The sequence below is a fragment of the Panthera leo genome, chromosome A2, assembly GCF_018350215.1.
Source record: "Panthera leo isolate Ple1 chromosome A2, P.leo_Ple1_pat1.1, whole genome shotgun sequence".
NCBI lineage: Eukaryota > Metazoa > Chordata > Mammalia > Carnivora > Felidae > Panthera > Panthera leo.
The window spans coordinates 81568593-81589135 of record NC_056680.1 but is presented as its reverse complement, the minus strand read 5'-3'; the positions used below and the strand labels follow the sequence as shown (position 1 = coordinate 81589135).

General features: G+C 40.1%; 1 protein-coding gene across 1 annotated transcript in view; it reads left to right on the top strand.

The window, feature by feature from the left end:
- MAGI2 (membrane associated guanylate kinase, WW and PDZ domain containing 2) overlaps positions 1-20543 on the top strand; it is a 1332916-nt gene that overhangs the window by 1194422 nt on the left and 117951 nt on the right. The window contains exons 17-20 of the mRNA XM_042916449.1: positions 8306-8491; positions 10400-10553; positions 15706-15925; positions 17039-17182. Coding sequence (XP_042772383.1) covers positions 8306-8491; positions 10400-10553; positions 15706-15925; positions 17039-17182 — 704 coding nt within the window. The remainder of the gene's footprint in view (positions 1-8305; positions 8492-10399; positions 10554-15705; positions 15926-17038; positions 17183-20543) is intronic.

Below are 20543 nucleotides of genomic sequence, written 5' to 3'. Positions count from 1 at the left end.
CAGAAGGTCCCTGTCTACTCCTTGACTAGAGACTCCTGGGTTGTTGATTTTACTGAGTGGTGGAATGTGTTTCTTTGTCAGGGTTTTGGGGGGCCAGGAAGGGGCTTACACAAAAATGCTGAATAGGGTTGGTATTTGACTTAGGGGATCAAATTTTTTTATAGCAACTTTCAGACCAAAACAGATCAAAAAGAAAATCCTAGCTACCTAGAAATTAGCAAAGTAAAAAGTGAGCTTTTAAGATAGTCCATAAAATGGAAAGCACCTCAACAGAAAATTAAGATTTAAATATCTAAAAGTGGAACTCTTTTTCCATTCTGTTCAGCTCCTCATTCCCGCACATGCTTACCCTCTTAGCCAATGATAGATTTGGGTATCATAACTATTCTGAAGTTTCTTTGGTTCCTGTCATTCTAATGTCTAGACATTTTGCCAGATTATGAGGGAAATAAATCATATCAAAAGCACAAATTCCTTGAAATATGGTGGTGTTTATTAAAGTCTATTTAAAGACAGATAAAGAACATTTGCTCTGTAGATGACTAAATAATGAGTGACTAATTATATAAAGATAATTTCCACAACAGAACTGAGGTAATACTTTAGGGTTCTTGCATCAAAATGTGAAGAATTAAGGATCTTCAGTATAATTAACAGAAATTCTCTGGACTACTTCTTCTAGTGATATGTATGGGGATAAGAAATGCAGCCACAAGAAAAAGGAGTTATTTTTGCTCCTCCCCTACCACCCACCTTTGTGATAATTTTCCTGGGTAGCTATAACATATTTTCATTTACATCTTCCAGGGCAGACATTAAAACAATGGGCTGATATGGTTGTATCTACATAAGATCAACTACATAATTTTCAGGGCCCAGTGCAAAATGAGAATGTGGAGTCCTCATTCAAGCATTATTAAGAATGTCAAGATGGTGGGGTGTCTGGGTGGCTCAGTCAGTTAAGCATCGGACTCTTGATTTCAGCTCAGGTCATGATTTCGTGGTTAGTAAGATGGAGTCCCAGGTCGGGCTCTGCACTGACAGCGTGGAGCCTGCTTGGAATGGTCTTTCTCCCTCGCTCTCTGCCCTTCTCCTATCCCCTCTCTCTCTCTCTCTTTCTCAAAATAAATAAATAAACTTAAAAAAAAAAAAAGAATGTCAAAATGATGACAATAGACGTTAAACTAAACACAAGGCCCTTTTGAGCATGGAACCTGTGTGACTGCACAGGTTATACAACCATGAAACGGTCCTGTACTATAAGCCCACCAAATCTTTGCAAACAAAAAACCATTTTAACCCAGCCTCATGTTCTGGGATGGAACAGTCAAGTTATAGCTAATTACAGTTCTTAATAAAATGAGGTTTCTTTAGATTACCAATTCACTCTCAGTACTTGGCTATGAGATTTTAATTGGTGCAAAATAAAAGCATACAGAGTAAAATATAGCTAACAAGTGTTTCTTTCTATCCAGGCATATAGTTAAATACTTTCTGTATGGTGCTTTCTGCCCTTGGAAACATGAGTTTGGCTGGACTTCCCAGTAGCCATTGATGGGCTCCTCTTCCCATTCTCCCATCTGACCGTCTGCTTATTACCAACTATAGGGTAACTCAACCGTTCAACCACAAGAGAATGACTAATGGTGCTGAGAGGGGAAAAGTGCACTTTTGGAATATGCAATCCTTAAAACACCAGCTGCTCGATTTTGGGTCTTGCAACTCAGTTGGCTATGAATGTCAGGGAAGACCTTTTCATTTTTGGAAAGCAAATTCCACAGACTTTTAGAGGAAAACGAGTCATGCTGTTTTTTCTTAATTTTTCTGCAAATTTTTAAAAAATACCAAACACATGTTTTTGCCACATTTCCACTCCCTGATGACCAAGAAAAACTCTTTCGAAGGACACTGTCACACTCCAGGAAGGAACAACATTGAGCTAAATGGATTTGTTACAGTAGAACATGCTTATCCAGGACTTCTAGGAAGGAGATAAGGAAAATCAGCAATTAATACTAAGCCTGGGTTTCTAAAGGCAGGAAAACAGGATTCTTCACTGTGGGTTAAAGTGATAGGAATGCTCTGAGACAATTACTTTTCTGTTGTTCCTATATATTCAGGGTCCATCTAGAGGATCTGGGTAAAGTTATTGTATCAGGGATCTCAGTGAGGGAAACAAGAATTTTGAAGGCAGGAGGGACCTCAACTTCAAAACATCTCTCTTTGCTTCTTCCTCCATGGATTTGATAGGTCCCTGTGTACCACCATGACTTTTTCAGCAAGGGAGCTGCCATTTAGCCTAGGACACTATGTGCCCTCTTCCCCAGAATGAACTTCCTTTTTCCTTACCACTCTCTGAGTCCGCACCTGAACCCAATGATTCACCCCTCCTCTCTACCCTTGTTGAGGGTACCCTTGCTACCTTTACCATGGAGTTGCCAATTTGTGTTATAAGTATTTGTATATGAATCTCCCCAACTTGGCTGTGAGTTTCTTAAGGCCAGATAGCATGTGTTGTTTCATTACTATCTCTCACACTGTGCCGAGCACTGGAGCTGTTAGTAAGATGATGCTATGCAGAAATGTGTTGTTGATGGAGTAGCTGATCCCCCTGCTCTAACCCACAATTCTGAAACTAGACAGTAAATCATTGTCACAAATTATTTTAAGTTTTTTAATGTATATTTATTTTTGAGAGACAGAGACAGAGCATGAGCGGGGGAGGGACAGAAAGAGAGGGAGACACAGAATCCAAAGCAGACTTCAGGCTCTGAGCTGTCAGCACAGACAGAGGGCTCAAACTCATGAATCGTGAGATCATGACCTGAGCCAAAGTCAGCCGCTTAACCGACTGAGCTACCCAGGTGCCCCGTCACAGATTATTTTAAGAAAAGAAACTGTAATCATCCAACTGAACACACACACACACACACACACACACACACACACATACTTCTTTCCATATCAGGTCACAGATTTTAAATCCAAACTAATTTTCCTTGCCTCCTTAAACTAATGGCATGTTGTTTAACCTTCACAGATTAATAGAATTGTGAGCTAATGAGAGTTTATGTTATTGATTGCCTTTGAAGTATTTACTATTGTCACACTCATTTCAGAAACTTCTTGCTTATAAATTTGACATGATTGATGCAGAATCCACTTTCCCTATCTAATGCTTTCCTCCGCTTCCATATACAATTCCACTTTGTGGATCTATTAACAAGAAGATAATTAAATGTAAATATGAGTCACGAGTTTTCCTTTTCTGAAATAAAGCACATAAAAAACAAGGAAACATGAAAAAAAAAAGTGGAGGGAGAGGGAACTACTACCCCTTCCCTCAGGTGCAGCTGAGAATTTCAGGAAGAATCCATCACCAGAAATTTCAGGAAGATTCTATTGCCAAAGCAAAAAAAAAAAAAAAAAAAAAAAAGTCATCCAGGCAACTGTGTCATCTTCTTTGTGGGAATGAACCTAAGGTAGAACTCAAGAAGAGTTCATTGGTTAACCAGTGGCTGAAGGAGCCTGGATAGACCACACAAAGCTCCCTGAAGAGAACCAAACAGCAAAAAGGGAGGAGGACCATTGCCTCCTGTAGTAGTGGGGCCAAAGACCCAAAGAATCCAGGGCTTTAGAACAAATTTAGGATCCAGTCCAACTGTGTCTGAATAGCCCTACTGAAACAAGGATGCTGTGCTTGAGCAGGCGTCAAAGGGTTAATTCATGTACAGGAAAATATAAAATTGAAAATACTAAATTTTATAATATAAAATATGAATATATAGTGGTGTTTTCCCCACAAAGAAATAAAGGGGAAAAAGATGGGTTTCTTTTTCCATAGCTTATGTGATTTGAAGTTAAAGGGAAATTTCTAAGTAGTGATACATTGTCTCCTTCCCAAATGTTAGCATGTTCAAAGCCTCATGACATATTGCAACTTTTCCAAATACCTGTGTATCCTAAGCACACTGTGTCAAGAAGACTGGTCCAAAGACTTGATTTATGCTGCTGCCTGACAGATGTTGTCTGGAAGGCATGCTGTCTAAATGGACTGTGCTCCAGCAGTTACCTTAGTCATCAATTCCCAGAGAATTAACGAGTACCATTCATCCCAATAATAGAAACCAAGGTCATGGCCTCTTCCATGCTCTGTAATTCCATTAGCAATGCACAGAAAGCACTTAGGTCATTAGTTCTGTAGACTTCCTAACTGAGCAAATGGAACTGCATCTTGTTTTCAGGAAGAATCCTCTCTGAGCCCACCTCTTGTCAGTGAGTTGTTGCACATCAACATTCAATGTACTTACATGTGTAGGGAAATTGCTGGTGAAGAAAAAGTGAAGCTGTGTTCAGCTGCCAAGAGTTTCAAGCACTGTTTTTATTAAAGCACATGCCAATAGAAACAATTTTAACAAAACTATGTCAGATGCTTCCAGTTATGGGCACACCTTTTTAAATTGTGTACTCACTCCCATTTTATGTAAGCCACTCAGTCATTCTGTGTGGCTACCATAGAATTTATTTCAGTTTTCATTATTTCATTTTAGTTTTTATTATTTTAGTTTAGTTGTTATTCTGTCTGCCACAGTAAAGTGAAAATGGCCTTGAAACTAAGAGTTATCATCATAAGCAAATAAATCTGTTTACAATGAAACTTTCATCTCAAAATCTCAAGCAGCATGCTTTCCTAAGCTGTTCCTAAGCTGAGCCATGCCCTCAGTTCTCATGATTCAAATTGCTTCCAACCTGGCATATATCAAAAAAAGGAGGGAGTAACCCTAAGGTTTGAAGCCACAGGCATAGGTTTGAATCCTGGCTTTGACATTTCTTTGTCTTCTTAACAATAAACTAAACATGATTATTATACTTTTACAGCTACTTCACACTGCTGCTGTCAGGATTTAAAATAAGTGCTTAGCCCAGTGCCTGGAAATTAACAAATGATAACTTATTGTTTTGTTTTTATTGTTATTGAGCTCATAAAAGTGTGTGTGTGTGTGTGTGTGTGTGTGTGTGAAATCTATGTTTTGAAACATTTGTGGCTTTATGCCCAGGAGATTCTAAATGATCTGGAGGGGAGTATAGGCATGAATAATTCAAAGCAGCAAATCATCCAAATACCAGCTGTATGTGTTTTAAAGTGTATTTTTAAATTTCATTTGAAATGTATTTCTAATACCCAAAGAAATGACTTCAAATAAAGGAATGACACCATGATGTGAAGTCCCAACCAAAAGGGATCTGAGGAGCTGTCCAATTTTCCTCTCCCTTCCTCTCCTCCCCCTTGCCTTCCTTCCTCCCCTTTCCTCTCCCTTCTTCCTCATGTCCTGCCTGTCAAAAGACAGCTGCCACAAAGAACCAGCTTCAAGCAGAGTTTCTGCCTTCCACGCTCCCCTGGATGAGGGCCACTGGTGAAGTGTTTGTGACTGCCTGATTAGAGGCAAGCTGCACTCACCAAATAAAAGTACCAGGTGCCCATGAAACAAGTGCTTGGGTGGAGGAAAGGAACCACAAAGTCAAGAGATACAGTACAGTGTAGCGCCGTGGTTAAGAGCAAAGCCTCTGGAATCGAGCAGACTGGGATTCTAAATCTTGCTTGGACTTTCTGAGTTGGGCAATCGCTAATGACTTTGTAGCTCGGTTTCTTCCACTCTTAAACATGTAATGGTAATTCTATCCAGTATCTCACATGATTTCTTAAGGATTAAATTATATATATTTAAATGTAGTTGTAATTGTGTGTGTTTAAGGCTCAATGCAGATAATGAGGACATCTGTATTATACTAATTTCCCTTTAAATAATAAAGTCTTACTTATGAGTTGGCATTTTCCTACACAGACATACAACATCTTTTTTGTAAAACCAGAGAAAAACAAACAGGATGCTTGGCCTCATCTAGCATCTGTATAATCCCCAAAACACATTTCTTTTTCCCAAGTGAAGCTGTTTTCCAGTGTTGATACTTAGGAGATACTGTTGTGTCATAAGGAAAACATTTCTTCAGTTTTAACGGTAATACAGGTTTACCCCATGTAGGAAGAATTCAAGCTGGTACCTATATACAACCACACGTGCATATCAATAGTGATATCAGAAACATTAAAAAGATATTAGTAATAAAGAGAATGAAAGAAAAGTTAATAGTTATAGGTCCGTTCTTACACCAGTCACTGTTCTAGTCACTTCACATGTGCCAACGCATTTGTTTCTCAGAGCCTTCCTGTGAAGTCAGGGATATTATTATCCCAATTTTACTATTGAAAAACAAACTCAGAGAGGTCAGGTAGCTTTCCAAGGATCACATGATGGATAGCAATAGACACATTGGAAACCAGGGAGACCGTGCCATGTATGGACTGTTCAAGGACAGTATTGAACATGAAAGGGGGCAAAAACAGGAACAAATGTTCACTCTAATTATAGTAGAAGACCAAAGAATTTGCAATGCCTTCTTTTTTTAAATAACTAAATGAATGAGTTCTTATTACATTTCTGCTTAATAAGTGCATTGTCCTGAGAGTCTAAGATGATCTTTAGTATGCTTTAAGTAAGATGTTCTTAATTAAAGCCATTACTGCCTGTAAATAAAAACTCAACATGAGTTTTACTTCAGAAACATCGGCTCAGCCAGTATTTTCATATGCTATCTATAACCTGTCACAATGGAAATATGATCAAGGCTCTGGTTCATTAACTCACTGATTGTCCTTCCTTACGTGGTTATTAGCTGATGTTCTGCCTTTCACTGTAACACATACATAAGATTGAGAGTTCAAGGAACGGACACTCCTGAAGCATAACAAATGGTGGAGTGTCTCTGCCTCTTTACACAGATAAATCAGTATCTGACTTCCATGAGGAAAGAAACAACACAGAGTAATTGACAGGTGATTTCTTGGCTGGGGTTCCCTACCTACAAATGTGAAAGGAAAAAGAACAGGTTTCTAGATTCTAACCTCCTTGGGGAAGGAAGAGGTGTGCCAGTGGTATCTGACCCCAGAAATAGTTATCCTGGTAGGCACTCAAACACTTACATTGAATAGAAGTCAACCTGCTAAAAAATCTTTATCCTCATGCACCTGGCTCTCCATACATACATACATACATACATACATACATAAGCTTTCATTGTTTTAAAGAGACATATGCCATATTTGATCAATTCTAATACACGTTTTCATAATTTAAATATCTAAAAAATTATACAGCATCTTACAGTCGATGGAGTGTCATTGTTTAATTGGCAGAGTTTCTTTCCTTCTTTCTTTCTTTCTTTCTTTCTTTCTTTCTTTCTTTCTTTCCTTCTTTCTTGTGATACCTAAAACAGAAGTTTGTCATAATGGCATCTTAGATTTGATGCAATATATTATGCATCACTTAATAAATTATCAGCACCACTTATAAATTAAATCAGAAAGAAGAGGTAAGATTTGAAACCTGCATCAACCTTGAAACCGAAGATTAGTGGATGATAGGAAGTTGAGCATAGCTTCTTCACCTGCTGTGACAGCCATGTTAATATAGATTTCTCTCCTTCCCTGATCTCTTCTCTCGGCAAAATAGACAAGGGTAGAAATTGAATTCTTGACATTTATTGTATCCTTCTGAAACTGTATTATTATCTCTACAGTATGCTCTCACAATAACGTATGCCTGTGGTTCTCAAAATTTTGTGTGTATTAGAATGTCTTGAGGAGCTTCTTAAAAAATTGTGATTCTCAAAAAAAAAAAAAAAATTGTGATTCTCACCTGCTCCTGGACATTTTGATGCACAAGGTCAGGTTAAGGCCCAAAGAGCTGTATTTTTAATCCTAGAGTGATTATGATACACCAGAATTTGAGGACCCCTGGTCCATGTGTTTGGAATTGGTCTGTCATTGCACAGAACTTGAATTTAGAAATTCTGATCTCAGTGGAATGCACAGGACCACACTTAATAGGCATGATTATGATTTCAAAAGGCAAATTTACTGATGGAAAAAAGAATTCTGACATCGCATTTTTTTCTGTGGGGCTGGACTCAAAGATAGAACAGTGCTGCGGGGGGGGGGGGCCCTAGGGGCCTCAGTTGGTGAAGCTTCCAACTTTGGCTCAGGTCACGATCTCACGATTGGTGAGTTCAAGCCCCACATCGGGCTCATTTCAGTCAGCTCCAAGCCCACTTCAGATCCTCTGTCTCCCTCCTCCTAACCCTCCCCCACTTGTGCTTTCTCAAAAATAAATAAAAATATTAAAAAAAAAAAAAAAAGAACAGTGCTGGGAACACTCCTGATATCTGATTCTGTTGGGGATTGTTTTAGCTGTGCCCCATAAAATCGGCCGCATCATCGATGGGAGTCCTGCAGACCGCTGTGCAAAACTGAAAGTGGGAGACCGGATCTTAGCAGTGAACGGCCAGTCCATCATCAACATGCCTCATGCAGACATTGTGAAGCTCATCAAGGATGCTGGTCTTAGTGTCACCCTCCGCATCATCCCTCAGGAGGGTGAGTGCCTGAGCCTGGCCGCCATCATAGTGGTGCCAGAGCGCCTGAGGTTGATTCCTATTTCTACTTTTGCAGAAATCCACTCTCTCTTGCAACCCATATCCTGTTTACTTAGTACCAGTTTCATTCAGAGATCAAGCTGTGTGACATTATAGATAAATAGTGTGAATCTCAAGACACTGGGTTATTCAATCATTCCCTGTGGTCTGGGGAGTACTGTTTTTATGCTTATATTAAACCAGAACCCATTCGACAGAGATGATAGAGTTACAAATCTGAAGCAGAAAAAAAAAAGTGTATTCATGTTAACAGTTAAGCTCTGGAGGATTCTTCAAAGTCAGATTGATTTTGAAAAGCTTGAGGAAGTTTTGTGGTATAAAGAGAGCTCATTTAGAAAACGTTGCATCTGATAAGAATTTTAAATTCCCACTTAATCTTTTGAATTTCTCTGTATAAGGACTCCCCCCTGAGGCTTGAAGAGTAGTGAGTTACAGCTTATTGCCATGCCTTGAGGGCCACAAGGATCTAAGAACCAGTTCACCATAAAGTCACCATTTCCAGACACTGGTTCATTACTGGTTTGTAGCTGCTGACTCATGAATGATGCTCGAGATTTCAGTCCCCAGAGCTCACCTGTGAGTGGAGTGTAGAATACCACATGGAGAGTGATAGGTCCACTCACCTTGGTCCCCTCTGTTTTCCTCAGTGTCCTGATTCTGTCTTGGGGCTATCTGGCAAGCAGGCACTAAACAGTCACCTGACTTTCCATATAAAACAGTGGTTCTCAACTGAGGTGATTTTGTCCCCCTGGGGGATGTTCAGCAAGGTCTGACAACGTTTTTGACTGTCACAATTAGGATGGGAATGCTACCGGCATCTAGCGGGTAGAGGGCAAGGATACCGCCAGCGATCCAACAATGCACAGGACAGCCCCCCCCCCCCCAGCAAAGAATTGTCTTGCCCAAAATGTCAACAGTGCTGAAGATGAGAAAGCCCGCAAGTGGAAAGAATTTTTCAAAATCTGAGCTGCCAGACAAGAAAGGGGAAGAATGGCTTAATAAAGAATAGATCACCTCCCTTTTATCACCCAACCAAATACAAAGAACAGAACAGAAAATGACGCGGTGTTTTTAACCTGTTACTTGCAGACATCATTATGTGTAAAATATTCAAATGAACTCTAAGCAAGATTGCTCACTAAAAATCTGACTCGCTTTTCAGTTTTCCCCAGTCTGAAATATGTCTGTCTTATTTGTATTGCATCGTATACAGATAATTTCAGTTGAGACGGTAATGCTATTACAGGAAAATCCAAGAAGCTGTGTTAACAAAGAACAATTTTATGAACATTCTTCTGTCCAATGTTCTTTTTCTTTCTGAAAAACCATGGAGTACAGGGGGTGATTGAGCAATAAAACCAACAAGGAGCTAGAGAGAATATTATGAAAAGCATTTATTTCTATTATGGTTACTTCCTTGTCCAAACTTGGGAATACTGGTAGGATTTGTCTTTACAACCAAGAAGTAGCAGCTCAAATGTTTTCTCTCAGTGGGCAGCACTGGAAAAATAGAATATGTTTTAGAGCTTACTCCTCTGGATTATTTTTTCATTGTCTTAACAGGGTTTTTTTGATTGTAATCTTTTCTGCTAGGAAAATGACAAGAGACTCTGTTTAACTTTGTTCAGCAACACTTGTAATTCATGAAATAATACTAATTCTGTGAATGGTATTGGAACTTGATTGGATAATTGATAAGTTTAACCTGCTGTCTTAAAGCCTAACAGAAACTGAGAAAACTGAAGCCTTGAGTCATCTGAGGAGGCAAAGAGTTACCACCTCTGGCCACCTCTTGCCCTTTATCAGATGCCAACCTGACTGCACCTGCCACTTTGGCTCCCCTTTGCAGAGCTCAGCAGCCCAGCATCGGCACCCAGCTCAGAGAAGCAGAGCCCCATGGCCCAGCAGAGTCCTCTGGCCCAGCCGAGCCCAGCCACTCCCAACAGCCCTGTTGCCCAACCAGCTCCTCCTCAGCCACTTCAGCTGCAAGGACATGAAAATAGGTAAAGTTTCCCCTGGTTTTTCTGATGCTGAGAGGTGAGGGAGGTGGGGAGAGGGAGAGTTTGGGACAGGACACAACAGGACACAGAAGAGAAAGTTTCATAAAGTAGAAATTGCCAGGTGCTCCTTTCTGTGATTTAGAGATTCTGTGGGTGTCACACATGCGGTTTTATTAGCAAATACAGGGGTCTGTTCTTCACAAAAAGAGAACCTTTCCTCAAGAAATGATGAGCAGTTAGTAGGTAGATGATCAGTAGATGATCAGTAGGGATTAACTAGATGAAGACCACACTGAAGAGACTCCAAACTGAAGAACATAGATGTAGACCCTTTGGCAGGAGGGAGCATGCAACCTTGAAAGGCATGGAAATAAATAAGGTCAGTGTAGTGAGGGAAGAGGTCAGGGAGCATGGTTCAAGATGTAGCAATGAGAGTGATAGGGATCCACTTTGGGGCCTGTAAGCATGTTAAAGATTTTTTTTAATTTTTTTTAATGTTTTATTTTATTTTTTGAGAGATAAAGAGACACAGAGAGCAAGCAGGGGAGGGGCAGAGAGAGAGGGAGACACAGAATCCAAGCAGGCTCCAGGCTCTGAGCTGTCAGCACAGAGCCCGACTCAGGGTTCGAACCCACAAACACGAGATCATGACCCGGGCTGAAGTTGGATGCTCAACCGAATGAACCACCAGGCACACCAAAGATTTTGAGCTTCAGTGTAATGACAAGTCATTGGAAGGTTTTACGCTGAAGACTGACATCACTGGATTTCCTTTTCAAGGCCGTCCAGTGGGCCACACAGAGAGCTGACTGGGAGCTGGTGAGGGTTGGATGTAGATTAAGAAATTAGAGATGGCTGCTGATATCCTTGGATCAATGAAGGTGGTGGCTCAGAGAACAGTGGTGGTGTGGAGAGAGGGAAGTGTGGCAAAACTTGTAAGCAGTAATAAACGTTAGCATTTTTTACTGCATTTTGCCTATATCCCCCTACCCATGATCTAATGAGGTTCTTCCATTCCATATCATAAACTAATATGAATAAGACACTTCGAATTTCCAGAAAAAAGGATGTCATGTAAAAACAGCATTGTCTTCTTACAATGAACTTGTGTGTAACAGGGCGCCTGCGTTAGGTTGAGCCATAAAGGAAAGAGATGAAGACATGTTCCCATGCTGTTTTCCCTCTTTTGAAGGAGAAAAACAGAACAACCCACAGGAACATCTCTGTGTACAAAACCCTCACCGGTCTTTTCCATAATTCTAATGTTTTCTGAACATCTGCTTCCTAGCTCCCGCCTCATATGTTGGGAAAGATGAAGTGAGACTCAGTTTCCAAGTCCCAGAACTCTGTAGGTCCATCACTCACGCAGTTGCAAAGCAAATATTTTCCCTGTGCCACAGGTGCTATTTCCATAAAGCCCTGTTCTTCTCAGGAGTTCCCCCATTTGCTTTCACAGAAAAGTAAATGTCTGTTATCCTCAGCTGTTTATGGTTTTAATATATTCCACGGAAGAAAAAAGACTAAAGACCATAAAGCAAACGATAGGGGGGTAAGAATTTGACAACCCGTAAGAGGAGTAAGCCTGGGTATCTCAGTAATAAGCCACTGATGTGTTTGCTTTCGCCGTGAGCTGTTTTAACAGATCACACTGGCTTTCCCCCCAGGATTCATTTCGGACTCAGGAGGAAGGGGCTGAGCACATGCAATTCCTGGGCCAGCCTCAGACTCCTCTTATGGCTCTGCCTCCGTCTATTAATCTCCCAGCCACAGTTCTATCTCACCTTTCCAGAGTCAGACTCCCCCAGACATGGGCTCTTGCTTCTGGCTTCGGGGTGGGTAATCTCATCCCTGTCGTGTTATAATTCAGTGGGGAGAATAACATTTGGGCAAGGCCACTATCATGCTTCAACTGCTACTAGCCCACAACTGGAACTCGTTGGCCCTGACCAGAGAAGCAACAGTCTTTGGAATGTCTTTTTGTCCTGACTTCACGGAATAAAATATTTCCCAACTCTGGGATTAACCAATTGACCTGATTCAAATTTGTATAAATCACCAACAAATTTTCCCAGTGAACTTTGCTGCACTCATATTAAAAGCCTGGCAAGTGCCTGCTTTCAGAGAGCCCTTTCTTGGCACTGGGGTTTCCTGGCTTAACTGGCTCTTTTACATATGAATGAAGAGATTAATAATTCTACAGATACCAGATCATTTTCCTAGCTTCATTTAAACATGGTCATGGTATCAAGAGCTCTTTGTCTTTCTCTAGATGAGGCTAGAGATGTCTCCAAGACAGCTTTTATGCCAAATACCCCGTACACATTTTCTAGTGGTTCATCTATACAAGAAATGCCCACCTAACTCCATGTCAAACTGAGCCAGTTTCCATGTTAAAATGGGATAAAATTAAATGACGATCTGCTTCCACATTTTTATTTTATGAATTAAAATGACTGAATATTTTATCCTGTCTTATTTACTTTCACTTTGGCTTCCTACTGACACCCTGCACACCTCTACTTATGTCTCTATCCCTTAACAACCTTTTGATATATACTCTGGAAACAAAATTGTTTTAATATGGACATAAGCAAAACAGTATTCAAGGAGAAGCATTCATTGGAAACAACAAAAGAACCATTATATAATATATTTCAAAACTAAGTATAAATAGCAGAGCTCACCTTCCCCAGCAAGGGAAATTAATATTTGACTGCATTTTATTTACTTATTTTTAATTTTTTAATGCTTATTTATTTCTGAGAGAGAGAGAGAGAGAGAGAGAGAGAGACAAAGCATGAGGGGAGGAGCAGCAGAGAGAGAGGGAAACACAGAATCCTAAGCAGGCTCCAGGCTCTGAGCTGTCAGCACAAAGCCTGACACGGGGTTCAAACCCATAAACTGTGAGATCATGACCTGAGCCGAAGTTGGATGCTTAACCAACTGAGCCACCCAGGTGCCCCTTGACTGCATTTTAAACAGCAAAGTCAGTAGAAAAACACTGGAAATTTACTTCTTTTTTTACATACTTTGAACCCTAGATGTTTAAGCTGGAAGGAATTCTTAAAAGGTCCACATGAGACAAAAGCCCACTACAAGATCCTGTACCATATGGGCATTGTTTCTTGGTTCTGGAACTTGTTCATACCATAAAATTCTGCTAGATTTTATCACTAGAAATCTGGTTGTTGTTGTTGTTGTTGTTGTTGTTGTTGTTTTTATCTTTACAGTCTCTTTAATAGTGGAATTAATAGCAACAAAGAGTTATACTGATGACTTTCTTTCATGAGTGAAGGAATTTTAAAGAGGCTGTATTTTTTTAAATAATACTGAGTTTTCCTTAACGTATTTCACAAATTCGTTTGTGAAACAAAGCAACATAGTTTTTGCCCAAGCCGCTGTATCATTCACTGAACAGTTAGCAACACTCATAAAAACTTAAGTATATTTTCCTCATTAAAGACTCTTCAATGTACAGTTCAATGTAAAATCCTGACAGACAGCACTGGTTCAAATGCAGTCTGAATGCCAGAAGGTAGGCTTGGATGACAGCTGTTGCATTTTAACGGTTCCTATTCTAGGCTGTTGTGTAATCTTTGGGGAGACTTTACATTTCACCCTCTTTGGCTATACCTCGTGACACATCTGGTTGGAAATGGGGCACATAATGGATATCGCATACCACTACCACACAGATCACGAAAATAAAGTGACTTGTGTTGTAACTCAAAGCAATTTGACATCTAATCTACCAAACAGTTTCTAGGAAGGAATCAACACATGCCAACGAATGGCAGCCAGTTCAGTTCTTTTGTTTAATTCATTCATTTGTGTGGTTAAGCATCTTATTCGAAGCATATTTAAATAATTCTGTTCTCAGTATTCACAATTCCAGTAGGTGAGTGGACAACTTGCCGAGGTAGGAAACAAAGCCTAAATTCTGCAGTTCACAAGAGGAATGTGTCATTTCTGCACTTACTTCCCATTTAAGTAACAAATGGGACCTGCTCAAAGTGTTGATTAAAATAACATCTTTTCAAACACTCCAAATAAATACATCTATTACTGTACATTTTTAGTGTATCCTCACCAAATATTAGATTGCACTAATGGCAGTTGTTCAGGTGAGTGATTTTTAAAAATAGTAGTGGGGCTCCTGGGTGACTCAGTTGGTTAAGCGTCCCACTCTTGATTTTGGCTTAGGTCATGTTCTCACGGTTGTGAGATCGAGCCCAGTGCTAGGTTAATCTCTCACTGTGCCTAATTTATAAATTAAACTTTCTCATAGGTTTGTGGTATAGGAAAAAGCATAGTGTATATAGGGTTCAGGACTGTCTGCAGTTTTAGACAACCACTGAGGTCTAGAAATGTAACCCCCACGGATGGGGTGGAAGGCTACTGTAAGTATAACATCTAGAAACAAGAAAGAGACAAACGTTGGACATACACATTTTTGCCTTCCCTTTTATCTTACGGCCATGAGAGTATCTGATAATAGCATCTGATACTAATCTGATAGTTATAGTCTAGTATTAAAACTATATAATATGTTTCTACCTTAGCAATGACCCAGTGACTTTCTCCTTGACTTACAGCTCATGATTATGCTTTGCTATCACTCCTTTAACCTCTGTAAGATACTCAAAAAGACCAAACCTAGCAGGTTAAAATATTGCCTTTAATTATATATTTATAAAGTATTTAGAGATTACTTTGGTTGTGCTTTCATAAAGTAATGAATAGTGTGTGGGCGAGAGAGAGTGGTTGAGAGAGTTGGTTTACTGGTGTTGAGACAAACTGATATTTTGGGATGTATAGTTTCGGATGTATAGTTTAACTCCCTAGATTTGCTACAGTTGTACAAGTTTGTAAATAGCCAAAGTCAAAGAGGGATATCCATAAGTCCTTTTCCACAAAGTTCTGGTTGGGCCATCATGTTTACCTTGATTTCTCAAGGAGCCAAATGAAAAGTAGACAATATGGCATTTGTCAAAGATTTTAAAATAGTGCTTATCATCTATGATTTTCTCAAATTCCTGAACATGCAAAAGGACCTCTAGGAAGTGTGGCCCGCATGTGCCTAGAGGTCATGTGATCATTCTAATCTCCTTAGAATGCTGAGACCTCAAAACAAATCCCATGTCCATTTATTTAGTTACAGGTCGGAAGTGAAAGCGAGGCAAGATGTGAAACCAGACATCCGACAGCCTCCATTCACAGACTACAGGCAGCCACCGCTGGACTACAGGCAGCCCCCAGGAGGGGACTACCAGCAACCCCCACCCTTGGACTACAGGCAGCCTCCCCTGCTGGACTACAGGCAGCACTCCCCTGACACCAGGCAGTACCCTCTGGCAGACTACAGGCAGCCCCAGGTACCCCCAGGACCCCATTAAATTTCATTTTCCTAATGGGCAAACCTATAATTGACACACGTACATACACACACACCTACACACAGATACACACAGAGACACCCATGTACACACACAGACACACAGATACACACGTACACACACAGACACACATGTACACATAGAGACACACATGTACGCACAGACACAAACACAGGCACATTGACACACATGTACAAACATGTACACATAGACACACATGTACACACACATACACACAGACACACACGTATACACACACGTACACACAGACACACATACAGACATGTACACACAGACACGCATATACACACGTACACACAGACATACATGCACACATACACACAGACACATGTACACACAGACACACGTGTACACACAAATACACATGTACACACAGACACATGTACACACACAGAGATACAAATGTACACACACGTACACACAGAGACACACATATAGACACACACGTGCACACACATACATATAGATACACACAGACACACATATGTACACAGAGACACACATGTACACACACATACACACATATACACAGACACACATGTACACACAGACACGTGTACACACAGATACAAATGTACACACAGACACACACAAACACACACGTATACACAGAGACACACATATAGACACACATACACACGTGTACACACAGAGATACACGTACACACATGTGCACACACAGACACACATGCACACACAGAGACACAGACACACACGACTCTGATACATTTATTTATGGTGCCCAACAGCAGTGAATGAGGAAACACAAAGGAGTGATAGTATCGCTCAGACCTATATGCAGTCATTTTGTTTGCCAAGTAAACATGGATACCAAAGTAATCAAGCTACACAGTAGTTCTTTTAATGACCAAGGAAACTGCATTCAGATCTGCTTGAACTTTTGGAATTTTGTCTCTCATTTTGCTAGATTGCGAAGTGAGATTACTTGTTCTCACAATATCATGTCATTTGGGACACATTAACTGTAAGGGAGAAGAACAGAGAGACTGACCACAGAAGCTCCTCTGATATCAAACACCTGTTTATTCCATTCTCTCGCCAACTCTACAGGATTTTGATTATTTCACTGTGGACATGGAGAAGGGCGCCAAAGGGTTTGGATTCAGCATTCGTGGAGGAAGGGAATACAAAATGGATTTGTACGTGTTGAGATTGGCGGAAGATGGGCCAGCAATAAGAAACGGAAGGATGAGGGTAAGAACAGTCTCTTTTTATAGAATTGCTTAATACTGAAAGACCCCACAGTGGTATCGGAATGCTGACTCAATGTGATTAAGCAAACAGTCTCAGCATGGGCTTTGCCTTCTTTCCATTGCATGACTCAGTTTCCTGAAGATTTGGTCAAACGTGATTCAAGAATCATATTAGCTCTCATTCTCCTGCTTACACCCTTCCAACTGGCAGATCTCATTGCAGTGCTTTATATATATAGTTTCTCTAAAGAGCGAGCTAAAGAAAATGTACAAAGTAAGCTAAGAAATAGTTTGAAATGGAAACATGGATCCATAATTTTTTCTATGGCTTGGTTTAGTTTTCATTTGGAATAAATCTTTTGAAATTTTTTTATTTGTTTTATGCTATTTTTTTCCTCCAGGTTTATTAATCAAATGGTTCTGTGTTTCTTTGGAAATACTTCCTTTGTGTTGACTGGTCTTTTGGCTTCGATATTGGAAAGAGGAGGACTAGACTTCTTAGATACGTGTTGTCCTTAAAAATGATGGCAGTTAGAAATTTTCCAATTAGAGTGTAAGTTGAGGTGGATTTTTTCATGTAATAGTGATTTTGAGGCATCTGATTGATGGGTAACTGACTATTCATCTAAAGGTACAAAAAAACCCCTTGATAACAATGTAGAATATTAGTCTGTGTCTCTCTTTTTCTCTCTCCCTCTCTTTCTGTAAAATGGCCATTAGTAAGCACATAAAAGGTTAGTTATTATAAATAACATCTGGAATTCATTCTTGCTTTCCCTCCTTGCCCTTTAAATTAATACAGAAGAACTGTGGTCCTTGGCTTCTGGCACTTGCGGTTCTTGTGCAGAGCTGCACCAACCACTTGCTCCCAGATAACTGAATGAATCTGTTATTCCTACTGCCCACTCCTGTGATTTTCATTCCCAAGTCACTGAATCATCCACAGTGCAAAAGTAGAAAGAACATAAGTCATGTCAATGTTCCTCCCTCCCTTCACAATTCTTTGACAACTAGGAAGTATCCAAGTTGGAATTTGAACTGACTGGAATTTGGCTGACTCTGGAGACTGACGGCTCCTGCCCTGATCCAACACCAGCCTCCGTGTACCCCATCCACATATGGTTTTAGGAGAGGCCTCCACATGGTTTCTTGGCTCCCAGCTTCCCTAAAAACAGAAGGGCACTTTTTTAACATATTGCAAAGCCAACTCACAAGTGGTTAAGTAAAACAAAATCTTCCTGGTGCACGTAAAAGCAACACAACACAAGGACCATGGGCGAAGCCACCAGAGCCCTATGAGAGAGGATAGCCCACCCGCCCCCACAATGGACTTCAGAGGTGGCCTGTGTGACTTCCAAACAGTGGCCACACTTTTTAACAAGTGGTCTAAATGGCTGCTCGATATGTACAGCACTCCCAAAGCATGGGAGCCTAAATATAGAAGTACTTTTATGTAAAAAGAATATTCTTTCTTAGAGAATTCAAGCCAGAGTGGTAATTGCCAGCGTGGTCCCTGGCATCAGCATCACCTGGGAACATGTTAGAAATGCAAATTCTGAGCCCCACCACAAACCCACTGAATCAGATACTCTAGGATTGGGGTCACCAGGCTGTGTTGTGATTCATTCCCCTGTGAATGTGATATAAGCTGCAGTTTGAGGACTTCTAACTGAGCCAGAGGGAAGTTGACCTGACACACGTATGGCAAAGATAGGAGGTGTGTGGCTCAGGCTTTGTTAATCCCCCTTAGATCTTGTCTAAGGGGATTTCTACCCTGTCCCAACAGTTTACCTGGGGTTTTTTAACCCATGTAAACACAGATTTAGAATTCTGTAGGCAGGTGCTAAATTTTATGAAAGATGCCTTTTCTTCTGGCAGGTGATAAAAATGAGTCCTCTACCTGGGTTTCAGAAAATGATATTTTCCCTTCTTTTCAAAGATTATAAACATAAGCAATATTTTGTAATTTTCCATGCCAGTTTTATAGAGCAAACTATTCCTTCTGTGTACAGCTATGTAAAAGGAATTATGATGGCCAGTTTTAGATAATATGGGTTAGTTTATTTGGGACCATAATATACATACTTCTAGCATTTAATTCTCAAAGAAAAGGAGCCACTTGGGAGTCATAGAAATTCCAAGGATAAAATTTTACTGGTTGATTTTATTTCCAATCTTCAAATTAAGGCTGGGAACTTGGCAGGGATGGATGGAAGGCTTTTTTCTGCTCTTTACAGATTATATTCGCTACTCAAATGTTTTGAGTTTTTCTCACTCATGGAGTCTTATGGCACCAGGGGAAAATTTGTCCATGGTGACAAACTGCATGTCAGGAAGAGGGACAGCTTTATCATGTAAGTTCAAAGGTGCTCATATTATCTACTGTCAGAATGAGGTAAATCTTTGTATCTTCGTAGTTGTTCTTGATCATAGCACGTAATTAATTCAGATCTTATTTTAATGTTTCTTATAAAATTTTAATCATTTAAGGTAATGTTTTCTACCTTCATTTGTGCATGTCAGTAATTGGCAATAACTTGTAATTCACGGTTGCGTTTAAATTACTTTGGCAAGCACCGGGATTGATCAACATTTGCATGACTCAGTGGTCTCATTATTTTAAACCAATGCATAAATGGGATAACATATTGGTTACCAATTTGGAAATTTTACAGTAAAATTCATTAGGGACCCATTTTTCATCTAACTATAAAATTCCCCCTTGATACCACTGGGACCCAGATACATATACAGATCTTAATTATCTGTGCAGGTGATGCTTATAAGGCAGGACTTCACTCCATGGGGATTATGGTTTGCTTGTAAAGTGCCAAGACTCCTGAGAAAAGTAGCTGGACTAGACATTCATGGGCTATTATTAAAAATAAGCTCAAGAAGAAGAGAAGCTAGCACCAGGTTCTTCCCAGCCTTTCAAACACTCAGGCACATTTTGCCTCATTAACGTGATTCCCTCACCTTCAGTCTTAATGCATCATTTCCTCTATTCACAAACTAAACATACACCCACTTCATGATCCGATAAGTTTGGAAAAGATGAGGTTTCCCCCCTTTTTCATGATCAGAAACATAAAGGAAAAAGCCAGGCAATGATCTGATAATAGCTGGGTATCTTAGATTAAACGCACCATAGTGGAATTGCTGAAATCAAAATTGCTTTTGTGAAAGAGCTAGATGATCCTGGAAAATCATTTCATGTAACAACTAATGAATTACTGGGCCTTTGGGTTAGGGATGTAAATAATAGTGCTTTTGAACTCTTAGTTAATGCCCCAGATGTTAGTCTCTGAACCTGAGACTTTTCCTGGGTCTTTTACATCACCTTAGTTGCAGGACAGTGGTGG